At 42.9% G+C, this 18,740-nt stretch overlaps 1 protein-coding gene across 12 annotated transcripts in view; it reads right to left on the reverse strand.

Moving 5' to 3' along the window:
* Positions 1-2,878: 2,878 nt before the first annotated feature.
* The window catches only part of MITF (melanocyte inducing transcription factor), a 101,478-nt gene continuing 85,616 nt past the window's right edge, over positions 2,879-18,740 (reverse strand). For 7 of the 12 annotated variants that reach the window (XM_048315372.1, XM_048315364.1, XM_048315368.1 and 4 more), the window contains 5 exons: positions 13,902-14,019; positions 11,303-11,377; positions 10,228-10,303; positions 8,990-9,137; positions 2,879-6,907 (listed from right to left, as the gene is read on the reverse strand). In XM_048315372.1, coding sequence (XP_048171329.1) covers positions 6,506-6,907; positions 8,990-9,137; positions 10,228-10,303; positions 11,303-11,377; positions 13,902-14,019 — 819 coding nt within the window. In that variant the 3' untranslated portion in view covers positions 2,879-6,505. The remainder of the gene's footprint in view (positions 6,908-8,989; positions 9,138-10,227; positions 10,304-11,302; positions 11,378-13,901; positions 14,020-18,740) is intronic. The other 5 variants (XM_048315361.1, XM_048315365.1, XM_048315373.1 and 2 more) reach the window with 1 other exon arrangement.

An 18,740-nucleotide genomic window follows, 5' to 3' on the forward strand; every position in this document is an offset into this window, starting at 1 on the left:
AAAACTACTTTAGTGGTCAGAGAATAAGAAATTATTTTATTATTTACAAGTGCTGAAGTAATTTCTTTTGCAACAACCTGCTCTATAAACTGCTTTTCAGCAGGGAAAAAAGAAGAGAAATATTAATAAAGTCCCTTCCAACCCAAACCAGTCTATGATTCTGTGGTTCTGGAATTGATAAAGGAATATCTAAGCAGTAATTAGTCATGCCCTGTGAACAGTAGCATTCAGTGTACTCAGTGTAAAATGGGAATCATTTTACAAGGCCAGAGGTCTTGAAGACATTAAAAGATTTTGACTAAACGTATTTAAAGTGGCTAAAGAAACAGCAACTGCCCCGTTCCTCATAAAACACAGCGCCTGCTCCCCTGCTCTGCGCCTGCCCCTCTGGAGCCGACACCTCTGGTGTGAATTACACGCTGCACTCAGAGAAAACAATCTACAAACGACTTAATTAAATCTCAACTCGCCTTGGAGCAGGATGGGTTTGCTGGGCCGTGCCGGGCACCACGGGGAGATGGTGCCGGGTCTGTGCTGGGAAGGACACAGCCCCACAAGAGTGTGCTGTTCCCCACTCTTTTAATTCAAGTCTAACTCCTGCTGCTGTCACAGGCACACAGGAGGAAAGCCAGCGGGAGCAGGGAGCTCTGGAGAGGCACTGCTGAACAGCAAGAGAGCAGGCAAAGCGTTTGAGCAAGACCAGAGCCCCCAGAACCGCATGCCCCATCCACCAAACCCTGCCTTGAGGCAGCTTCCACAATAGGTACATCACCCCCACGGTGACATTTATATACATATTAGAGAACAATCAATATTTAGATACTTTGCATATAAATATTTTTGTGCCCTGGTCCTTCCTGCTGACCACAGCAAGCCTTCTTCTTGCCTTGCACAGCTCTTGGACAGCACTAACACAAAAGGGTCTGTCACATGAACTATCGCTTCCCTCTATGGTTCCAGAGCACAGCTCCTGTTAAGAGATTCACTCCCAAAAACTGAGCTGGAAAAGGAGCAGTTTCAAGGAAGGGTGTGTTGGAGGGACACAAGGGTGAACCTCAGGTCACAGGCAAAGACAACAGCGTTGCTCAGAGCACACGCATTGATCTGTGAGCCAGCATCCTGTAAAGCCTTGTTGGTTTTAATAAGTCAGGAACACTTTTTCAAGCCATTCCCCTGCAATTTTAAAGAAGTGTATGTCAAAGGAGATGGAGCAAGAGTGTAGGACAACTTTCAGTGCTGGGACCACCCCCAGATGTGAGAGCAAAAGGAGCAGCACTGCTGAGCCCAGCGAGGGAGAGCAATCACCACCTGCCTCCCAGCATCGGGAGCTGCCGGGCTCCCAGGTCTCCTGGGAAGGAAAGCACAACGAGGTGACACGGTGGCAGTGTCCTGCTGTGCCACCATGCCACACAGCCGAGCCCTGCAGCGTCCCCCAGCCCGGCCACAGGGCTTCCCAGCAAAACAGACCACACCGGGCACAGCTGGACTTACTTTTAATATCCACTTTCTTACCCTGCACTGAATTTTTCAGGCTTGTCCAGCACAACTGGAAAAGATTCTAAGCAGAGCTGCCACCAACTCTTTACTGTCACAGAGCTACTGCCTACAGCCAATACCCCCATGATGGGTGTTCTGTTCCTTCTGGGTTCTCCAACACAGACAAAACTTTTAGGTGCTGCCACCCACAGCAAGAAATTCACTCCAAGCTGACCACAAGAAAAACAACTGACCAACAAAAGCAAAGTCAAAATACATCTAAGAACTCAAACTTAAAATAGAAATTATATCCTAGGCTGCTGATAAATAGACTTTTTAATGCAGTACTTCTACATTCTAATATTATGCTTACCTTCTAAAGAAATTACATTACAAAACCTGCTGGAAACACTCATGAGCTTTTACTCAAGTATTTTCTACAAAGAGGGAGTGGGGCTGTTCAGCTGTAGTCCTAGTAGAGTCAGGCATTTTTTGTTGGGTTGGTTTTTAAATTGAGCTAGTAATATTTAATTCAACTGAATTAGGTATTTTCTACTCCAAATAGGTATCAGACTTTCAAGTCACAGGTCAAATTCAATACTTCTGTTTGTACTCAGGGCTCAAGCCCCCTGAGATAACACTCAATAACCCCCAATGCTGCTGCAGCAAGGTCCACAGAGAGCGGGAACTCAATGCTGTGAGCACAGGAAGCAAAAGGCTGTTGAAGAACAAGACCAGAAGGGATGAGAGCACAGAGACAGAGAGAAATAATGAAGATGGGAAGACACAACAAGACCACAGCTGGTTCCTCACCAGCAGAAGCCAGGAGCAGCTGTTTGCATGTTGGGTGAGAGGAGGTTTGGGAGGAGTGGGCAGAGAGAGGACGGGGATCCTGCCATGCACAGGTCAGCTGGAGAAGGGGGTGAGGTGCTCCTGTGCAGGACTGCTGGGGACAGGTGACCCTGCAGGAGTGAGAGCAGGGCAAAGGGGGCAGGTACCCTGAGGCCTCACAGAGCCCATGACCTCACAGGGCAGCTGATGGGCTGCAAGGACAGGGAGGGAGGGAGGCAGGCAAATGACAAGAGCCCATGGGAGGGGACAAAGGCAATGACATTTTTCCACATCCAGCTGTTTTATTCCTTACTCTGGACCATAAGCCCTGGGTCTTTCTACCTTGGGGTGTATTTGCAAAGCCCAGGTGGAGTCTGGCTTCATTCTCCTGTGTGACTGCCACACAAACACAACTGGACAGCTCTGGTGGAACCAAGGATGCCAACCAACACCAGGTCAGGGACATGGACACATCCATGGCCAAGTCACAGACACGGAAGCACTGCAGGGACTTCAAACACACAGGAAAACAAGATCCACTCACATGGAAAACGAGTGACTTACACAGATGTATGTGAAAAACCAAATGCTTTAATCCATCTATCAAGAACAACAGTTCAAATTATTTCATTGGATACATTAATATTGATCCATAATTTACAGTGCTATGGACCATACACAAATTATTGCTGCAGTCAACAGCAGATGAATATCAACATTACAGTACCAAGCATCATAGCAAGAGGCAGTAATTAATGTCACTTTTTCAAGAAATATAGGTATTTATACTATTATCAACATCAGCTTCCCCCCCAGTGCATTTTATATCAAACAACATAAATGTAAGTGCATTATTTTGTGCTTTGTGCTTTCCTTATGTACCTTCTTTTTGCTTTTACAGGTTGTAAGAGTTAAATATTGCTTTATAGGCCAAAAGCAGTAAGGAAGAACTTCATGGTACTCTGCATGTCCCTGCCTGTTGCATGGCTTTGGCAAAGTGAGAATTGGTCAGTTCCCCACCCACCTGCTCAGGGAAGCCACTGCTGCCCAGCGTCACACAAGTCACCATCACCAGAGCGGGCAACACCTTCCGTCCATCTCACTCCACTGAGCCCATGCCAAACCCTGCCTGTGACTGCTGTCTGTCCTCTGCCACCAACCCCTGCAAAATGTCACAGCCACACCCTCCACGGTGCTCAAACGGGCAAAAGCACCCCCCCATTAGCACCCACTGGGGTCTGTGTCTCCTGGAAGCGTCCCCACTGCAGTGTCACCATTTCAAGGGTGGGCACACTCAGAGGAGGGCTGTAACCTAAGGAAACATGGGGGGAAGAGTGAGCAGGGCATGGCCAGGTTCTGTTATCCCAGAAAATACAAGGTATAGAAGCACACAGCACAGCTGCTGTGGCCACAGAGACTTCTGCCAAGGAATCCAGCTCTTGATGGAATGGTTGGCCTTGAATCCTAACTCACCTCCACACAGCATGTAGCAAAAAAATCAGAAGTCATGGCTGTCAGTGAGTACCAGTGGTTTCACATAAGCTTGAAAAATATTCATATACCACAGTCTAGAGTTGAATTTCTGAATGCCCAGGGCAGGCACCAAACCAAAAGCCTCACTCAATACATTCAGTGGTTCTCAGTTACTACACTCCAGCATGCACACCCCGATTTGTTGTACCAATGCTGCAGAGCTGTCCCATTTTCTGAGGAAGGGCAACACAGCCCCATGTTACAGCTCAAACATTTTCTACAGCCCTGATTTTCCTACCTGTCACCCCAGCCAAACAGCAGCACCAGAAGCCTGCACCCCCATACTCGACTCGGAGCTATGGCACAGCTGCCTTGCTGGGAGCATTCTCTGCCACAGGACCACGGTGACCACAGCACATCCTGCAGCCTCCTGGGTCCTGCCTGGGCCAGAGCTTCTCTATCCTAGGAAAGACACATTCCCAAAAGCTGTCTGGGGTGGGGGGGAGAGGTATCATTACAACCCAACTCCAGCTCCTCCTTCAAAAACTATAAAAGAAAGAAAAAAAGCCACAACCCGGTGGTTGCATCAACGCTAACACATTGCTGGCCGCTCAAGCGGGAAGCGAGGGCCGGACACAGCCACGGGAAGAGTGACAGGAACACAGACCCCGAGTTCCACAGCTGCCACTGCAGCCCTGCTGAGACTGAGCCCCCTGTGCTGGGAGCAGCGGTGCCAGGCAGGGCACACCAGGAGCAGCAGTGCCAGGCAGGGAACACCAGGAAGCCTTCCCCCGGGGAAATGGCCAGGAGAGGGCTCAGCAAGCTGCACCGTGGGAACTCCCATCACTACCCCCTGGCCACCCCATCCTACCCAGTTCACATTTGGTTTCTGAACACTATCTGCTGAGCCCAAGGTTTCCTTGGAAAGCCGGCCAAACTGGCACTCAAGTTACTCACCGTTGCACTCATCCTATGTAATTTCCAGTGTAGCACAAAGGAGACCGGGAAGCTCTGGTTTTCTACATGTAGGCACCATGCTACACCTCAGCGCCCTATACACCACCACCCTAAAGCTCTGTCTATGCCACACTTCAGTCAGTGCTAGTCGAGGAAGACTACAACTAGAGTTTAAGGCACTTCATTCTGAACGAGCTACGCCTGCCAGGCAGCTGTAGGCTGCTGTGGAGAATTCCATTCCCTCCGTCTAGCTCGGAACACCACCTGTCACCTCCGTGGAACACCTAGGCTGGATATAATACAAGGAAAACTACCGTTATTGCATAGGACTACACTTGAGTAGATAATGCACCGAACTACTTTTACAACATGGTTGCATGTTAAAAATTAATAACATTGTTATCAAGTAACAGTTATTTGCAGATACAGTAATTTACTCTTTTTTTTTTTTTGTTGTTTTTTTTTTCTCTTACATCAGCCCCAGTGCTGAAATAGAACACAAATTGCTCTAACGGGTATATTAACTACATAGTTATGTTTCCAAGCATATTACTACTTTTTTTCTGTATCACTAAAAATAAATATGTAAGTTCAGTTTCTCTACAGAGTTGTTTTATTACCTAATCTAAATTTTTACTCTACCTTAAATGCGTTTAAAAACATTTTCAAAGTGAGACTGTAATATACAAAATATTCTCAAAATCTCTCTTAAAACACAGAACCCTGCATAAAAGCTTCCTTTCAAGTGTTTACAAAGAACGCAGAAAACTTCCAATGAGTTTTAAAAATGTCAAAAAATCGCTGCAATATTAAGAGGCAAAAATCTTACAAATGAAATACAAATAAATTTAAAACAAAAAGTTGAGGATAACTAAGGAATCCATGCAAATCAAAAGAAACTGTACAATGCAATTTAAAAAAAATAAAGCCAATTAGATATGTACAACATAATGTGCCCAGCTCATAATATGCATCTTTTTTTTTTGTCCGAAGAGTGTATCCCAACTTACAGTGCTCCTGCTTGGTTTGCCATTGGCAAAGCCATCCATGTGTGTTACGAAACAAAATAAAAATTTAAGAGGAAAAACTTGAACCATGATCAAAAGGAAAACCCAAATCAGCTCAGAGTAAAATTTATACTCTGAGACACTCACATCTCCCTGGAGTTTCAGCAACAGCATTTTATATCACAATCAACACAATCAGGATGTCTTAACACTTGGGTTTAGTTTGTTTTCTGAGTGAAGTCGGGTGGGTATTTTCCCTAAACACTTGTCATGTAAGACCAACATTTGAGGGACACTGTATCTTTAAGGCAGCACTATTCAATTAATACAATTACAAATTGGACTTTTTGTTGTTGTTGTTTCTTTACATTCATTAACTTTACATTTTGTTTCCAAGTAAATAGGTTGCATTTACAATCCTACAATTGCCCCCTCCCCCCCCAGTAGAAACAGACTCTTCATCTGTAATTCTATTGCTTTGAGTAGATTTGACCAGTTCAAAGTTCTTGGCGAATCCAGTTCACAGATTCTGTACATATGCTGTACAATATTTTGGAGGCATTGGTAGTTTAAAATAGAATATACAAGTTTCTTCACAAAAATTCTAAAAAAAATCCTATATATATAATATATACACACACGCACACACACTGATGAAGCACAAGGGGGAAAAAAAAAATCAAAAAATTCTACAAAAGGTAAATTATTTTCATCTACTGATCAAGAACCAAAGCAGTTTATGAAAGGTGTGCCAACAGATGCTAACAAGCATGGTCAGTGTCCTCCATGCTCACACTGCTCCGCCTGCTACTCGTCTTTGACGCCCCAGGAGACACGGAGGAGAGTAGTGGGTCAGTCACTCCCACGGGGGAGAGGGTATCGTCCATCAGGATATCTTCCAGTTTGGATCCCATTTTGGCAGGAACACTGTAAGTGCCAGCTGGTTCAGTCACGTTTCCCAGGTTGTCACTGAAGGTGATGGTGCCGTCAGTGAGGTCCAGGGTGGTGGTGCAGGACAGGTCTGTGTGGTGTGACATCATGTCTTGGGTGCAGTTGTCCAGCACAGGCTCCTGTTTGATGACCCTGTTGACCATGTCAGGGGAGCAAAGGCCTGTAGATGGGACAAGGGACAGTCCATGTGCCCGGGCTTGCATCTCAAGTTCCTGTGAGGGAGAATAAAGAGCAAATGAAAATCTGGAAGTAAAATCCCTCATCTTATGCTCGTCTTGCAGCTTCCAGTTTCCTTCTCCCGTACACATTTCCTCCCTTTCCCATAGTGACAAGTGCTTGTACCTTGCACACTCCAGCCCTGCAGATTTTCTCCAAAGGTGGGTGAACACCACCCCACACAGGCCCTTCACACTCCTCCTCAGCACCTATACCAGGAGCCAAAACCCAGCACCTCGCAGCACAGACATGATCCCCTCAGGCTTCTTCTCAAACCAGTGCCAGGATAGGCAGGTTTGGCATCAGGTAGAGTGAGGAAAACATTTAAAAATAGGGGAAAAAAACGAAATAGCAGAAGCATGTGTTTAGTACTTTTTAAAAAGTCGTATGTGAAGGCACAGCATGTCTACATGATCCTTGTCAATCCCCACTGACACAGGAGGGGACATTTCTCACTCTTCAAGTCTGGCAGAGCTGGAAGAGGTCAATCAAAACTGAGCAACAACACTATTCCTGTGCAGATAAAGTACAAGGAAGTCACAGGAAGGCTTCAGACTTCACACAGAGCCAGGATTCTTCATATCTCCATGGAAAGTTTAAATCCCACCTTCACATTTAATCATACAGATGTACTTGACTGAAGACAGATAATAGAAGAATTCATTTAAATGCCCTCTCACAAATACATCAGTAAAAGAGATGTTTTGCTTCTACTTCGCCATTATATTAGGCAATCACGATCTCTGTTGTGATTGTGCTGTTTCTGGATATTCCTCTCACTGAGGTTGATTAATACCCTCTTCCATCATTTCCAGGCTAAAACAAGCTTGTAATGGCACACTGCAAGATCAGAAGAGAAGGTGGAATGAGCAAGCACTTCTTCCATGAGCTAACGTGCCAGAATCAGGAGTTCCTTATTCCATGCTTAATCAGAATCAACACAAAAAGGGAAAATACACACTTGAGGTTATTTGCTGCCAGATGTATTGCCTGTTACTCAAAGATCTGGGTTTTATGGTATTTTGATTGAAGGAGCCAGAGCAGATGCAATACAAAGCAAGATAAAAGATGTTTAAAAAGTGATCTCACCTAGCTTTGAAACACCACTGCTTGGTGTCACTCTGCAGAAGAGTTGTGTGTTTTTATCATCTCATTCTAGCAGCAGATTGCTCAACTAAGTACAAAACTGTGCTGAGGCTCAACCCGGCCTGTTCTATTTTAAAGCTGTTTACTTCCACACTTGACTCTCAGGTATTTGCAGCTTCATTATCTCCCTGGTGGATTAGCTGGGCTGTTGAGAGGTCTCCTGGCAGGCCACAGCTGCATGCAGAGCTCAGCTGTTTGTGCTGCAGGGCAGCAGCAACACAAGGATATCTGGGATATCACTGTCTCCATGTTAGGTGTTCTTACACCCAGTTCTGGCACAGTTCTTTAATTACCCTTCTATGGAGAGGGGTGGCTATCCAGAAAAAAAACCTGTGTAGGCTTCAGGGTTAAGGTTTCCCATCCAGCTTGAGGTGAAGACAAAGGAATTCATTGGAGAAATGGAGTTTTCACCCTTAAATTTCTATGTAGCTCAGAACATTGGGAACCTGGGTGAATTTAACAAGGCAACAACCCACGGAGAAAACATATTCATGCCACCTACTGCTTTTCAGTGCTGAAGAGAACTGTTGTACAGTCCTACAGACTTCAAGGAGAAGGGAAGACTCCCAAACAGCTGAACCTAATTTCCTGACTATCAACAAATATGTGATATGTGAAGTCCCAGTTCCTTAGCCCTGGCAAACAGAAGAATGTATCACCATATAAAATCTTTTTTATGGTATGGTTTGGGCCTGGTAGAACAAAAACAGACCACTCTTAATTGCTTTTACTGGGGTGTTACGATTCTATTTTACCTTTTTTTTAAACTAAGATATCTTTGGCTCTTTCTGGAAAAATCTCTGCAGGCATCTCAGCACTGGCCACCGTTAATTTAAACGCTGCTTCCTTCTAACCCACACCCCACAAGTCACCACTATTTGCAATCACACGCTGCAACACCAAGAGCATTTGCAGCACGTTTCTCAGCAAACCTGTATTCTGAGCAGCAGGTGCCTGTTGGCATGTTCCAGCTTCTTCTGCCTGTTCTCCAGCTCCTTGGTGCGCTGCTGTTCCCTCTGCAGCTTGCGGATGTAATCCACCGACGCCTTCAGGATCGTTCCCTTGTTCCAGCGCATATCCCTTTGGGATCAACACAAAAGGACAAGGTAAGGCTCTGTTTCATAGCTGCTCCCTTCACACCTGTACCTGTGATTGCACCTTCTCTAGACGTGACACCCAGCTACTATTTATTCCAAGTTTGTGGATACAGAAGGCATTTGCAGTGCACTAGAGGGGGCTGGAGCACAGCCCTTGGTTAGCGCATTTGCTTCACAAAGAGAGGCTGCTGCATCACCATCGCCTCACATCATCTTACTTTCTCTAAATAAGCAAAAAAAAAAAATCTTACTACAGACTGTCAGAGCAAAGATCCACCTGTCCTGTAGGTTGATACTGAGAGATATTGTCTTGCTGGCCTTGGAGGAGGCTGCAGAGCCTCTCTGCAAAGTAGCTGTAAAGTTGCTCCACAAGCAACTGCCTCAAAACACTGGAAAATCTCCCCAAAAGCATCACAGGGCATTGATGCAGATTTAAGTGGACTTTCAAACTCCAGAGCAAGAAGGTTCCTTGCTAGCAAGTCACCATTGGGAAAGTGCAAATACAAGCTAAAAGCAGTAAAATCAGTGTAGAATTATCATAAAGAACATCTGGGAAATTACAACAAACACTTGCAAACAACAGGCACACAGTTACACTCTTTATTTTCCTTCTTTTTTTTCCCTTGGAGGGAATGGGAATGTGATGGCTTCCCAGAGAAACTGCCTTCCATTTTCACTGAAAGATGGACCAGTTCTGTCTTGTCAAGCTGTAACATCTAATTAATTAAAAGAATCATTTAGCAAGACATGCAACCATCTAAGCAGCCAGACCAGTACAAGGGTTCCCATCCCCACAACTCGGCCTCTGGTATGGCAGTCAGTCACTCCCAGCACCAAACCCAGCTTGAGACAAAAATCATCGAATTAATACAAACACAAGCAGGTTCCAAAAGGGGAAAAATGGACCCCCCCAAAAAATCTTCAAAAAATGTAACAGCATTTCTACAGTCACAGAGCCCTCAGAGTAAGAAGAAAACATTGAAATTTGGGGGGTTTTTTTGTAAGTTCTGGTTCTTCCCTAGGATTTTTTTACCTCCTCCCTCCCACACTCTCCCTGGGCATGTTATACTTACGGATCATTTGACTTGGGTATCAAGGTGCCCAGTTCTTTTATACGGTCATTAATATTAAATCTTCTTCTTCGTTCAACTTTAGGAAAAACAGCATGAATGTTACAAGCAATATTCACACTTAATTACAACTTATTAAGTGTTTCATCAAAGATTTCTTTAAGCACCATTGAAATGTCTGCCTGAAGCTTAAAATCCAGTGATAATTTATTTTGCTCTCCTACACATAGGCACACTAAGACAGAAGTTCTGTCTATACTGTAAATTTTGGGACTGCGGAAATCAGAGAGTTTAAAACTAAGACTAAAAATCAGGATGACTGAGAAGCAAACATTTTTCTAGCGAAAAGCATCACAGATAAATTCAGAGACAAATACTTGGATGCTCAAGGAAATCCCAAGACAGAAAAAGGGATAAAAGGCACAGTGTCTTTTTTAAAGTACTCTTCCATGTGCAACACTTTGAGGATCCTAAAGTCAGATTTAAATACCAATTTTCCTGCATTACCTTTTCAAGCTATGGAAAAGGCTTCTGAGCGGCTCAAGGCACGAAACAGTTTCTATTTTCTACTACTATAATGTATAAAAAGATAAGTTATGGATCCTTTAAGTCATAAGATGATCATTATTTTAAAATGCTTTTTTTTTCCAACTTGGAAATGCAAATTCCTTTCAAAAAATGAAATTTATAAAATTGCCACACTCAGGACCCACAGTGTTGTTTAAAGTCACAAATTGACCACATATCTAATACAAAACCAAATTAAAATTAAAAGAGCAAAATCGTGCAAGGTGGATTTGTTAAAAGCAATTGGGCCACATATTGCACACAGCAATTCCATTGATAACAACCACTTGGTTTATTGAAAAAAAAATTAAAATAGAATTAAAATTCAATAGCAGATTTAAGCACACTTTTCATAAGAATTTGAGGTATTTGATCTGTGGGCATAACACAATGATCTAGTGCTTCATACTATGTGCAGTACCTCATTCAGATTTAAAACATCAGTATTTGAACACTTAATGCCCAAAATCATTCCAAGAATCAGTGCAAAATGTGAGGAACCAAAACTTACTCAAGTTGTGATTGTCTTTCTTTTGCCTCTCCTTAGCCAACGCTCTTGCTTCTGACTCTGTAGGAAAAATACATGCTGTGCATGTGAATGAAGTAATTAGAATTAAAATAATTCAATCACAACGTTTCAGCCTGTGAAATATCTGCACAGGAAGCCTGACGGATATTTGTCACACCAATTATTACCCCCATTCCAAGGAGCAAGAAGGGCCTCTGGATGCCAAAACACATCGCTGGGACTGAGCTTCACCTCTGCACCTGTGGAGCATCTCTTCCCACACTTCCCAGAGTGACTTCCACAATGGGAACGTTTCCCACGGAGGCCCTGACTCAGCAAGGTGTTTGAGGACAACAACTGCTGAAATCCAACATACCTTCTCCTACGTCTGCACACGTATCCCACGGGAGCTGAACCTGAGGAACAGCATGCTTATGGCATTGCTGCCTGCTCGGGACGTGACACAGGCAGGAGTCAGAGCCTCTGCTCACCCAAACTAAGGCTACATCCTTCTGTGGCACGTGCACACACATCACCACAACACTCAAGGGATAACTTAAGTGACCTGTTAAAAACAGTGTATTTTCCAGCTACACTAACTGTTCCTACGACATGAACAAAAAAAAAAGGGTGAAAAATTCAACACCTTTCTTAGCAATAAAGTTGGAAAACAATGGTTCTTGCTTCAGGAAAAGCAAAAAGGAAAGTAATGGCAGCCATGCCGCACAGAACTTGTCTCCTCAGCTCGGAACTGCCCTTCACTTGGCTCCACACACTTATTATCTATTTTTGATTATTCTATTACTGTTGCTATTAAATCCATATAATTATTAACTATATATAATTATTAACTTCAGCATGCAATAGTATGGGAAACAGCACAACTAAATTTCTTCTTTTCAGTTCTTATTTGATTCTAAGCTTCTCAAGCAATTTAAAATATTTTTCATTTTTTGAAAGGTGAGGTCATTAATCCTTGCCCTGTTGCATTCAAATCCCCAAACCAGCAAGCACTTTGCAGTTCCACAGTAGGAGCAATGAGTGTATCATGTTTTATCACATGTTCCATTGTGGAAACAATCCCTCGCTGTCTCCAATAAGTTTCTTTCCTGTATTATTTTATTTCGATCAGAAAAAGACTCACCTAAATGAATTCTGTGTACAGGTGAGCCTAGCATATAAACATTAAACTTATTTCAGTTCTGTTTTGATGTATTTGATAGATTGAGGACTTCCATAAGACCACTTCACTCACAACTTCCCTTCTCTTTCTGCCTTCTTGGCCTGAAGCCTTAACACAAGCACCTGCAGCAAATCCACCAGTCTGCACATCCAAGCTGGGCTGAGTTTGCAGTCTACAGCCCCTGAAACTTTCTAAACTTGGGGCAATGAAACTGCCTGTAATGCCAAGACTTTGAGCAGCTCTCCTCCCTTCCCACCCTCCTCTTCCACAGTTCCATCTCTGTACAAACTCTGCTATTTTCTAGTAGCCACAAATCATTGTGTGCTCCGTGTGTCTTCTTCCGGTGCCGAGCTCAAATTCTGCACAGTCTTATAAATGCAAATATCTGCCAGCTCAGAGAGGTGGCATTTCCTCCTGGCCTATTAAAATTGCTCTGCTTAAACTAATTCCTGCCCAGAACCTGCTTTGCAGCTGAGTCAGCCTGTGAGTTTTCACAACAGAAACCCAGAAAGATGACAGACAAGAAAGAAACCAGGCCCCTACCCTACTGCATAGTCAGTGACTCTGCTGGGCTTAAGAACAGGCATTTCTGGCCATTAATACGATTTTGCCATCAGTTCTAGAGTGGATCTCCATCTGTTCAGCTGATTCATCTCTTCAACCTTACCTTGTACATGTACCCTATGTGTGGTTATATCCTTCCAAGCAAGCAGAAATAAAACATGCAAGAATATGAAACTTTGCTTCAAACTATCTCACTCCTGTACACATGTGCTTGAGAGAAAGAGGCTTTAGTGTCCCACTCTCCTTCCCCTGCCTCCCACAGCTTGTTCTGAGCATTGCTGCAGGAACCAGCATAAAAAAATTTAAGGAACACATCATTTTCATCTTAATTTAGTGATGCATATTCATAGAATCATAGAATGGCTTGGGTAGGAAGAGACCTTAAAGATCATCAAATTCCAATCCCCCAAGTGCCTAATTTTACATTTTAAAGGATTTACATGTCCAGATTTCACATTATAACAGGTTGTTTGTTCACTACTGCCCACCCCTACTGAAGTAAAGCCCCAGTGTGTATCATTCCTTGACATGAATCCCACAGAGACTCCAGATGTGAAGTTTAGTTAAAGTTTGGTGTTGACAGAGCAAACAGTGACCCCAAACTAGAAAACAGCTCTGGAAGAGATGCATGGAAGCTTCCTGGAACACAGTATTTTCAACGTGCAGGCGGGACGATAACAATTAAGGACTTTTCTGAATTTTTGACAGTGAACACACACATGCCCACACATGAACACAGGCTAAAAGTAATTATTCACCCATATATTCTTTCTCTTAACAGAAATTATGTCCAGTATCACCTGAATTCAAACCAATGATATTATTACTCCAAGGTGGTATTTTAGATGTATTTACCTGTGAGCTCCCTTTTTATATTAGGAAGATTAGCTGGACATGAGTTGCTGATGTTTAGTCCTGGAGGAGGCATGCTTTGGTTGCCATAAAGGTCAATCAAATTGCCAGACACAGGCAACTGGAAAAGATAAACAAGGAAAAGGATCATTTGGTTTGCCTTTATGAATGCCTTTGTACAGAAGAATAGAGTCAAGATGTGCTAAGAAATCTGTGCTCTTTTCCATGTGCAAACAGAGCCTGCAAGAAGGTCAGCAAAATTCACAGATACGCACAGGCATGAGGGATAAAACATCTACACTGGGAAAATTCTGTTCTCTCTCCTCAAAAGTATGCAGACTTAAAATATTAAGAGGTAACAGAAGAGGTAAAATGCTGATGATATTGCTGGATTGTTGCTCCTTATTTTTCACTAAAACTATTACATCTATATCCCCAAAACTTCTCTGGTATCTGAAAGAGCCTACAGAACTCTCCCAGAGAAACCCTCCTCTTTTTCCAGGGATACGTGAGTGGAAGTACTTTGCAAGTTGTCACATGCTGGAGGAAGAACACTGTATTAATTAATCACATTTTTCATGTGATTTGAAAGCTACCTACACAGAAAACATTTCAGTTTACTTTGTTTTTCGGCTTACATAACAAGAACGCGCATCAGTAGGAGGAAGATTATTTTTACAGTAAGTTTCCTCAATTACTTGATCACTCTGCTGTATTTTTTTAGGTATTTAAGCAAGAAGCTTTATACAGAAATAAGACAGTATTTCAACAAGACCTATCAAACCTACCCCTTTATATTGAAACATATTTAAAGAAGCTTGCAATTATCCTGAGTGGATTATTTTACCTTTATCTCATCTCTTACTTGTTTTTGAAAAGACAGGTATAAAACACTCTGGTATCTTATCTGAGTGGCAACACTTCTTATCATCACTGCTGCAAAGAAAACCAATCCCTCCAAGACACTGATCCTGCAGAGATTAGAGTAAGTATTAACTTTACACCCATGTAAATAATGCTGGTGAATACAATGCAGTGAGTCACAGCCAGGACTATTAAACTCCTACTGATGGGCCTTGCCAGACTGGGACCTAAGAAAATTTCTCTGCCATATGGAAGCAGATGAAATAGGAGTTGATATGTAAAGTACCACCAGCTAGAAGCCATGCTGATAGTTGTTGAGAACAGATAGTGGCCCACGACAACACAAAAGTCCCCTGACTCAATCTTTAAGAGACAGAGGAAAAAATGTAAGTGAATTCTCACTGAGAGTTAGCAAAGAAAGAAAGAAAGAAAGAAAGAAAAAGAAAAAAAAAAAAAGAGTATCTAATAATGCTGCTCAGATCACAGCTGTCCTGGTTGTGACCTGCCCACATCAGTGTCAGGGTGACCACTCAAACTCACGGCTCTACAAGGCTGACCCTTGTCTCTTTGGGTCCCCCAAACACATCCCTGACACCGGCACAGCGAGAGCGTTACACACCCTTCTGACTTGGATGTGCTCATCCTATTCATGCTCCTAAGCATGGGGAAAGCACAAAGACCTTGTTTGTAGCCCAAGGACTTGAAGTTCATAACCAGACATGTGAAATGTAATTAGGAATTTCAGGGAATTTAGAAAAAAAAAAAAAAAGGAGATTTTTTGTTAGAAAACTAGAAACTGGCATCTCAAAGCCTGGGTAAAGCAGCCAGGCTGTAAAGAAACATGGAGAACACCATGCTGCTTTCTTTACTGCAAGATGGACCCTGATGGCTACAACAGTTTGTGATTGATTTTTTTCCCCAAAGGTGTCCAACACTATGCCAGATTTCCATGTCAATAAACAGGACCAGTGTGAGCAATGACCACAAAAGGGGACAGTGAAGGCAGGCAGCAACTGCTGAATGTGCACATGTGCATGGCTGCTAAAGGCTGTCCACAGGAATGCTCATCAGGGAAATTCACATTTGGGGGAGGGAGATGCCAACAGTCTCCACTTGAATCAGTGATCCACGAGCAAAGAGACTGATCAGCTTCTTTCTTTGACTGCTTTCCCCAGCATCCAAACTCCACAGGTCAAAGCTTCAATTGTAACGTTTTCCTACACATGGTCCATGCTTGGTATGAGTCTCTGAGAGGCCTCTTCTCCAGGACGGCTGCAAGTCACATCTTTGGGACTAACTCATATTAATTCCTTCCAAATGAAAACATAAAGTACATGCAACACTCTGGGTCACCTCACATAAAATACCTGCAGCTAAAGGTAAGTTAAAATCAAGGCACATCCTCAGTTCACAATTACATAACAGTTCCCAGAGGAATAAAATCAGTTGACTAAGGTAAACCCAATAATCATTAGTGCAGGGTTTAGGGAACTGGCAAAGGGGAGAGGACCCCTGTGCTGAGGGCACTGGCTTGAGATGTACAAGACAGCAGTGTGGTGAGCACACAGAAGCAGCCACTAGACTTAAATGGGGCAAAAAAAAATCCCTAAAGGGGTTTATTATGTGCCCATTGCAGTGACACCCGGGCATTTATTTCAAATTATTCTTACTGGAAGAAACTGGAAAAAATTACACATTGTCTGCAAACATTTCAGATCTAGGACCCTCGAGCCTTTCACCACCATGCTCAAGTACAAGATAGGAAAATGTCAAAACTTCCACAGCCATTTCATAGGGAAGATGGCATCTCACACTTTGAGAAAGACATGGAATTTTCTGGAGCTAAGGATGCTCCTTCCCTGTCTTCTCCAAATTCTAGCATGTTTCCAACCTCAATATAGTTTTCCTTACAGCTTTCTTAGCTATTTCTGGCTAAGAAGAAATTTAAATACAGCATCAGCCAGATCATCCACCTTTATTCTTCCAAAAAGCAAATGAAGGAAGAGTGGCTTACGCCAGGCTTAGTGTGTTATCTTCATTGAAACAGCATGGTTGAAAATGCTTTCACTTGTGAGATTTCATATTTCAAGGTCTTGGTATCACAAATTGCACAAACACACTAAGTAAAACAAATTTCAATCTTCCTTTCACTTTGCATCTGCTTCTTTTTTTTCTAATAATGGCTTTTATATAACAGAAATTTGAAATATGGTAATTATGACTGCAGATTCATCATAGTGTACATTCATGGGAGTCTGAGGCTTTCATTTCTCCTCCACTACTCCAACAAAACAAGCACCCACATTCTGTCTAAAATCACTGAGACATCATCTGTGTGATCAACAAGGCTGTTTCTAAGGTCCCAGTACACACTGGAATGGATTCTGCATCCCAGCTTGCGCAGCCCACAATGTATTGTGATGTTCCCTGACCTACAAGAACATGTTCAGCAGCACTCCCTGTAACAAAACTCCTCTACAGTGGAGTTTGAATTCCAGAAGAAAGCCACATTTAGACAGAGCTTTCTATGCCAGGCTCTGGCTGCCGCTGATTAGCTGGATGAATTAATTGCCATCTCCACAAGAGCACTTTACACAGTACTCATTAATTCAATTACCAGGTCATATCTAGGCAGAAAACCTTCTCTATAAATTAGTCACCATTCTGTGATACTTTCCACCACAGATCTTATTCCACCAAATACCAAAGCTGACAAACACTCTGACAAGCAGTTGGTTGCAATGGGCCATTTTCAACTTGAGGTACTTGGAAACTTCCTTAGATTGCTCTGCACAGAAATCTCTGATTTTGCTTATCAATTAAGTACTGTTATCAACTGTAACAAACTGGTCCTTTTGTTCTTTGTTGGTTATGGAACAACAACTGCCTTTGTCACAGTCTCAGCACAGCTATTTATAGGTTGTGTCTCTTCAGAGACCATTTCCTCCCTTGATTTCTCCCACCTCGATTTAGCTCAGTCTGTAGGCACTAATTCCTTATTAATAAAATGCTGTGTGTTTTAAGAGCTAAGCTCTGTCCCAAAAGAAAAGTGCATGGTTCATTTTTTTCCCTAAACCAATTGTTGAGAAACATGGTTCAATCTCCATCTCTTCAGGATTGGTACCAGGCTGATTCAGAGACTGAAATATGCTTTTTTCCCTCCAGTTATTTAAATGTATTAATAAAGAAGTCCTAATTTGTTTCATATCCTTATTTTTCAAACTTCACCACACAGAGTGGGAAAACTTTGAAATTCCACAGTAAATGTGGATCAGGCAGCCTTTACAAGGCTTCTTGCCAGGCAGTGAGCAGGAGGGATGCAGACTACCCTGAACACTGACTACAGGCACTCCTTGCACCAAAAGAGTGCAGAGTATCCTTCTGTCCCTGTCTGGAAGCAAAGAGCCATGCTGGGGTCCCTGTGAAACAAGAGAAAAAGAAAAGCACAAAGATATCCAAGTCCCTTCTGAATTAATCGTCCCAACCCAATGGAACTTCAGAGAAAGGACTCCAGAAGAACCTCATCCTTCAACGAAGAAAAAAAAAAAATTGAAAAACAGATTAACTTTTTGAAAGCTATCTTCTGACCGTTTCTTGAGGTTTTCTCTCAAATTCCAGGACAGCTGCACTTTGCAAGTCAGATTAAAGAAAAATTTATTCTCTCTAGCAGGACAGTGCAGCTATTTCCCTGCGTACCCAAAGGGCACTATTTAGAAAGGGAAGCGGGTGGGCCGCTTCCTGCGTCATCCACCACGTCTCTGAGAGGGCTGTGGGAATCTGTGGGAGCACAGGACTAGGTTAACATGACACCAGACAACTACTGTCAGCAAATGTAAACCTATGCCACAAAATCAATGCTCTGTGGTAAGCTGTAAATTTTGGCACTAGATAAAACAGAAGCAGACGCCAGCACTGGCAGACATCTACTCAGCCAGATCTAACAGCATTTAAGCCTAAGGCAAAAAATTCACCAGAGCT

This window comes from Corvus hawaiiensis, chromosome 11 (assembly GCF_020740725.1).
Source record: "Corvus hawaiiensis isolate bCorHaw1 chromosome 11, bCorHaw1.pri.cur, whole genome shotgun sequence".
NCBI lineage: Eukaryota > Metazoa > Chordata > Aves > Passeriformes > Corvidae > Corvus > Corvus hawaiiensis.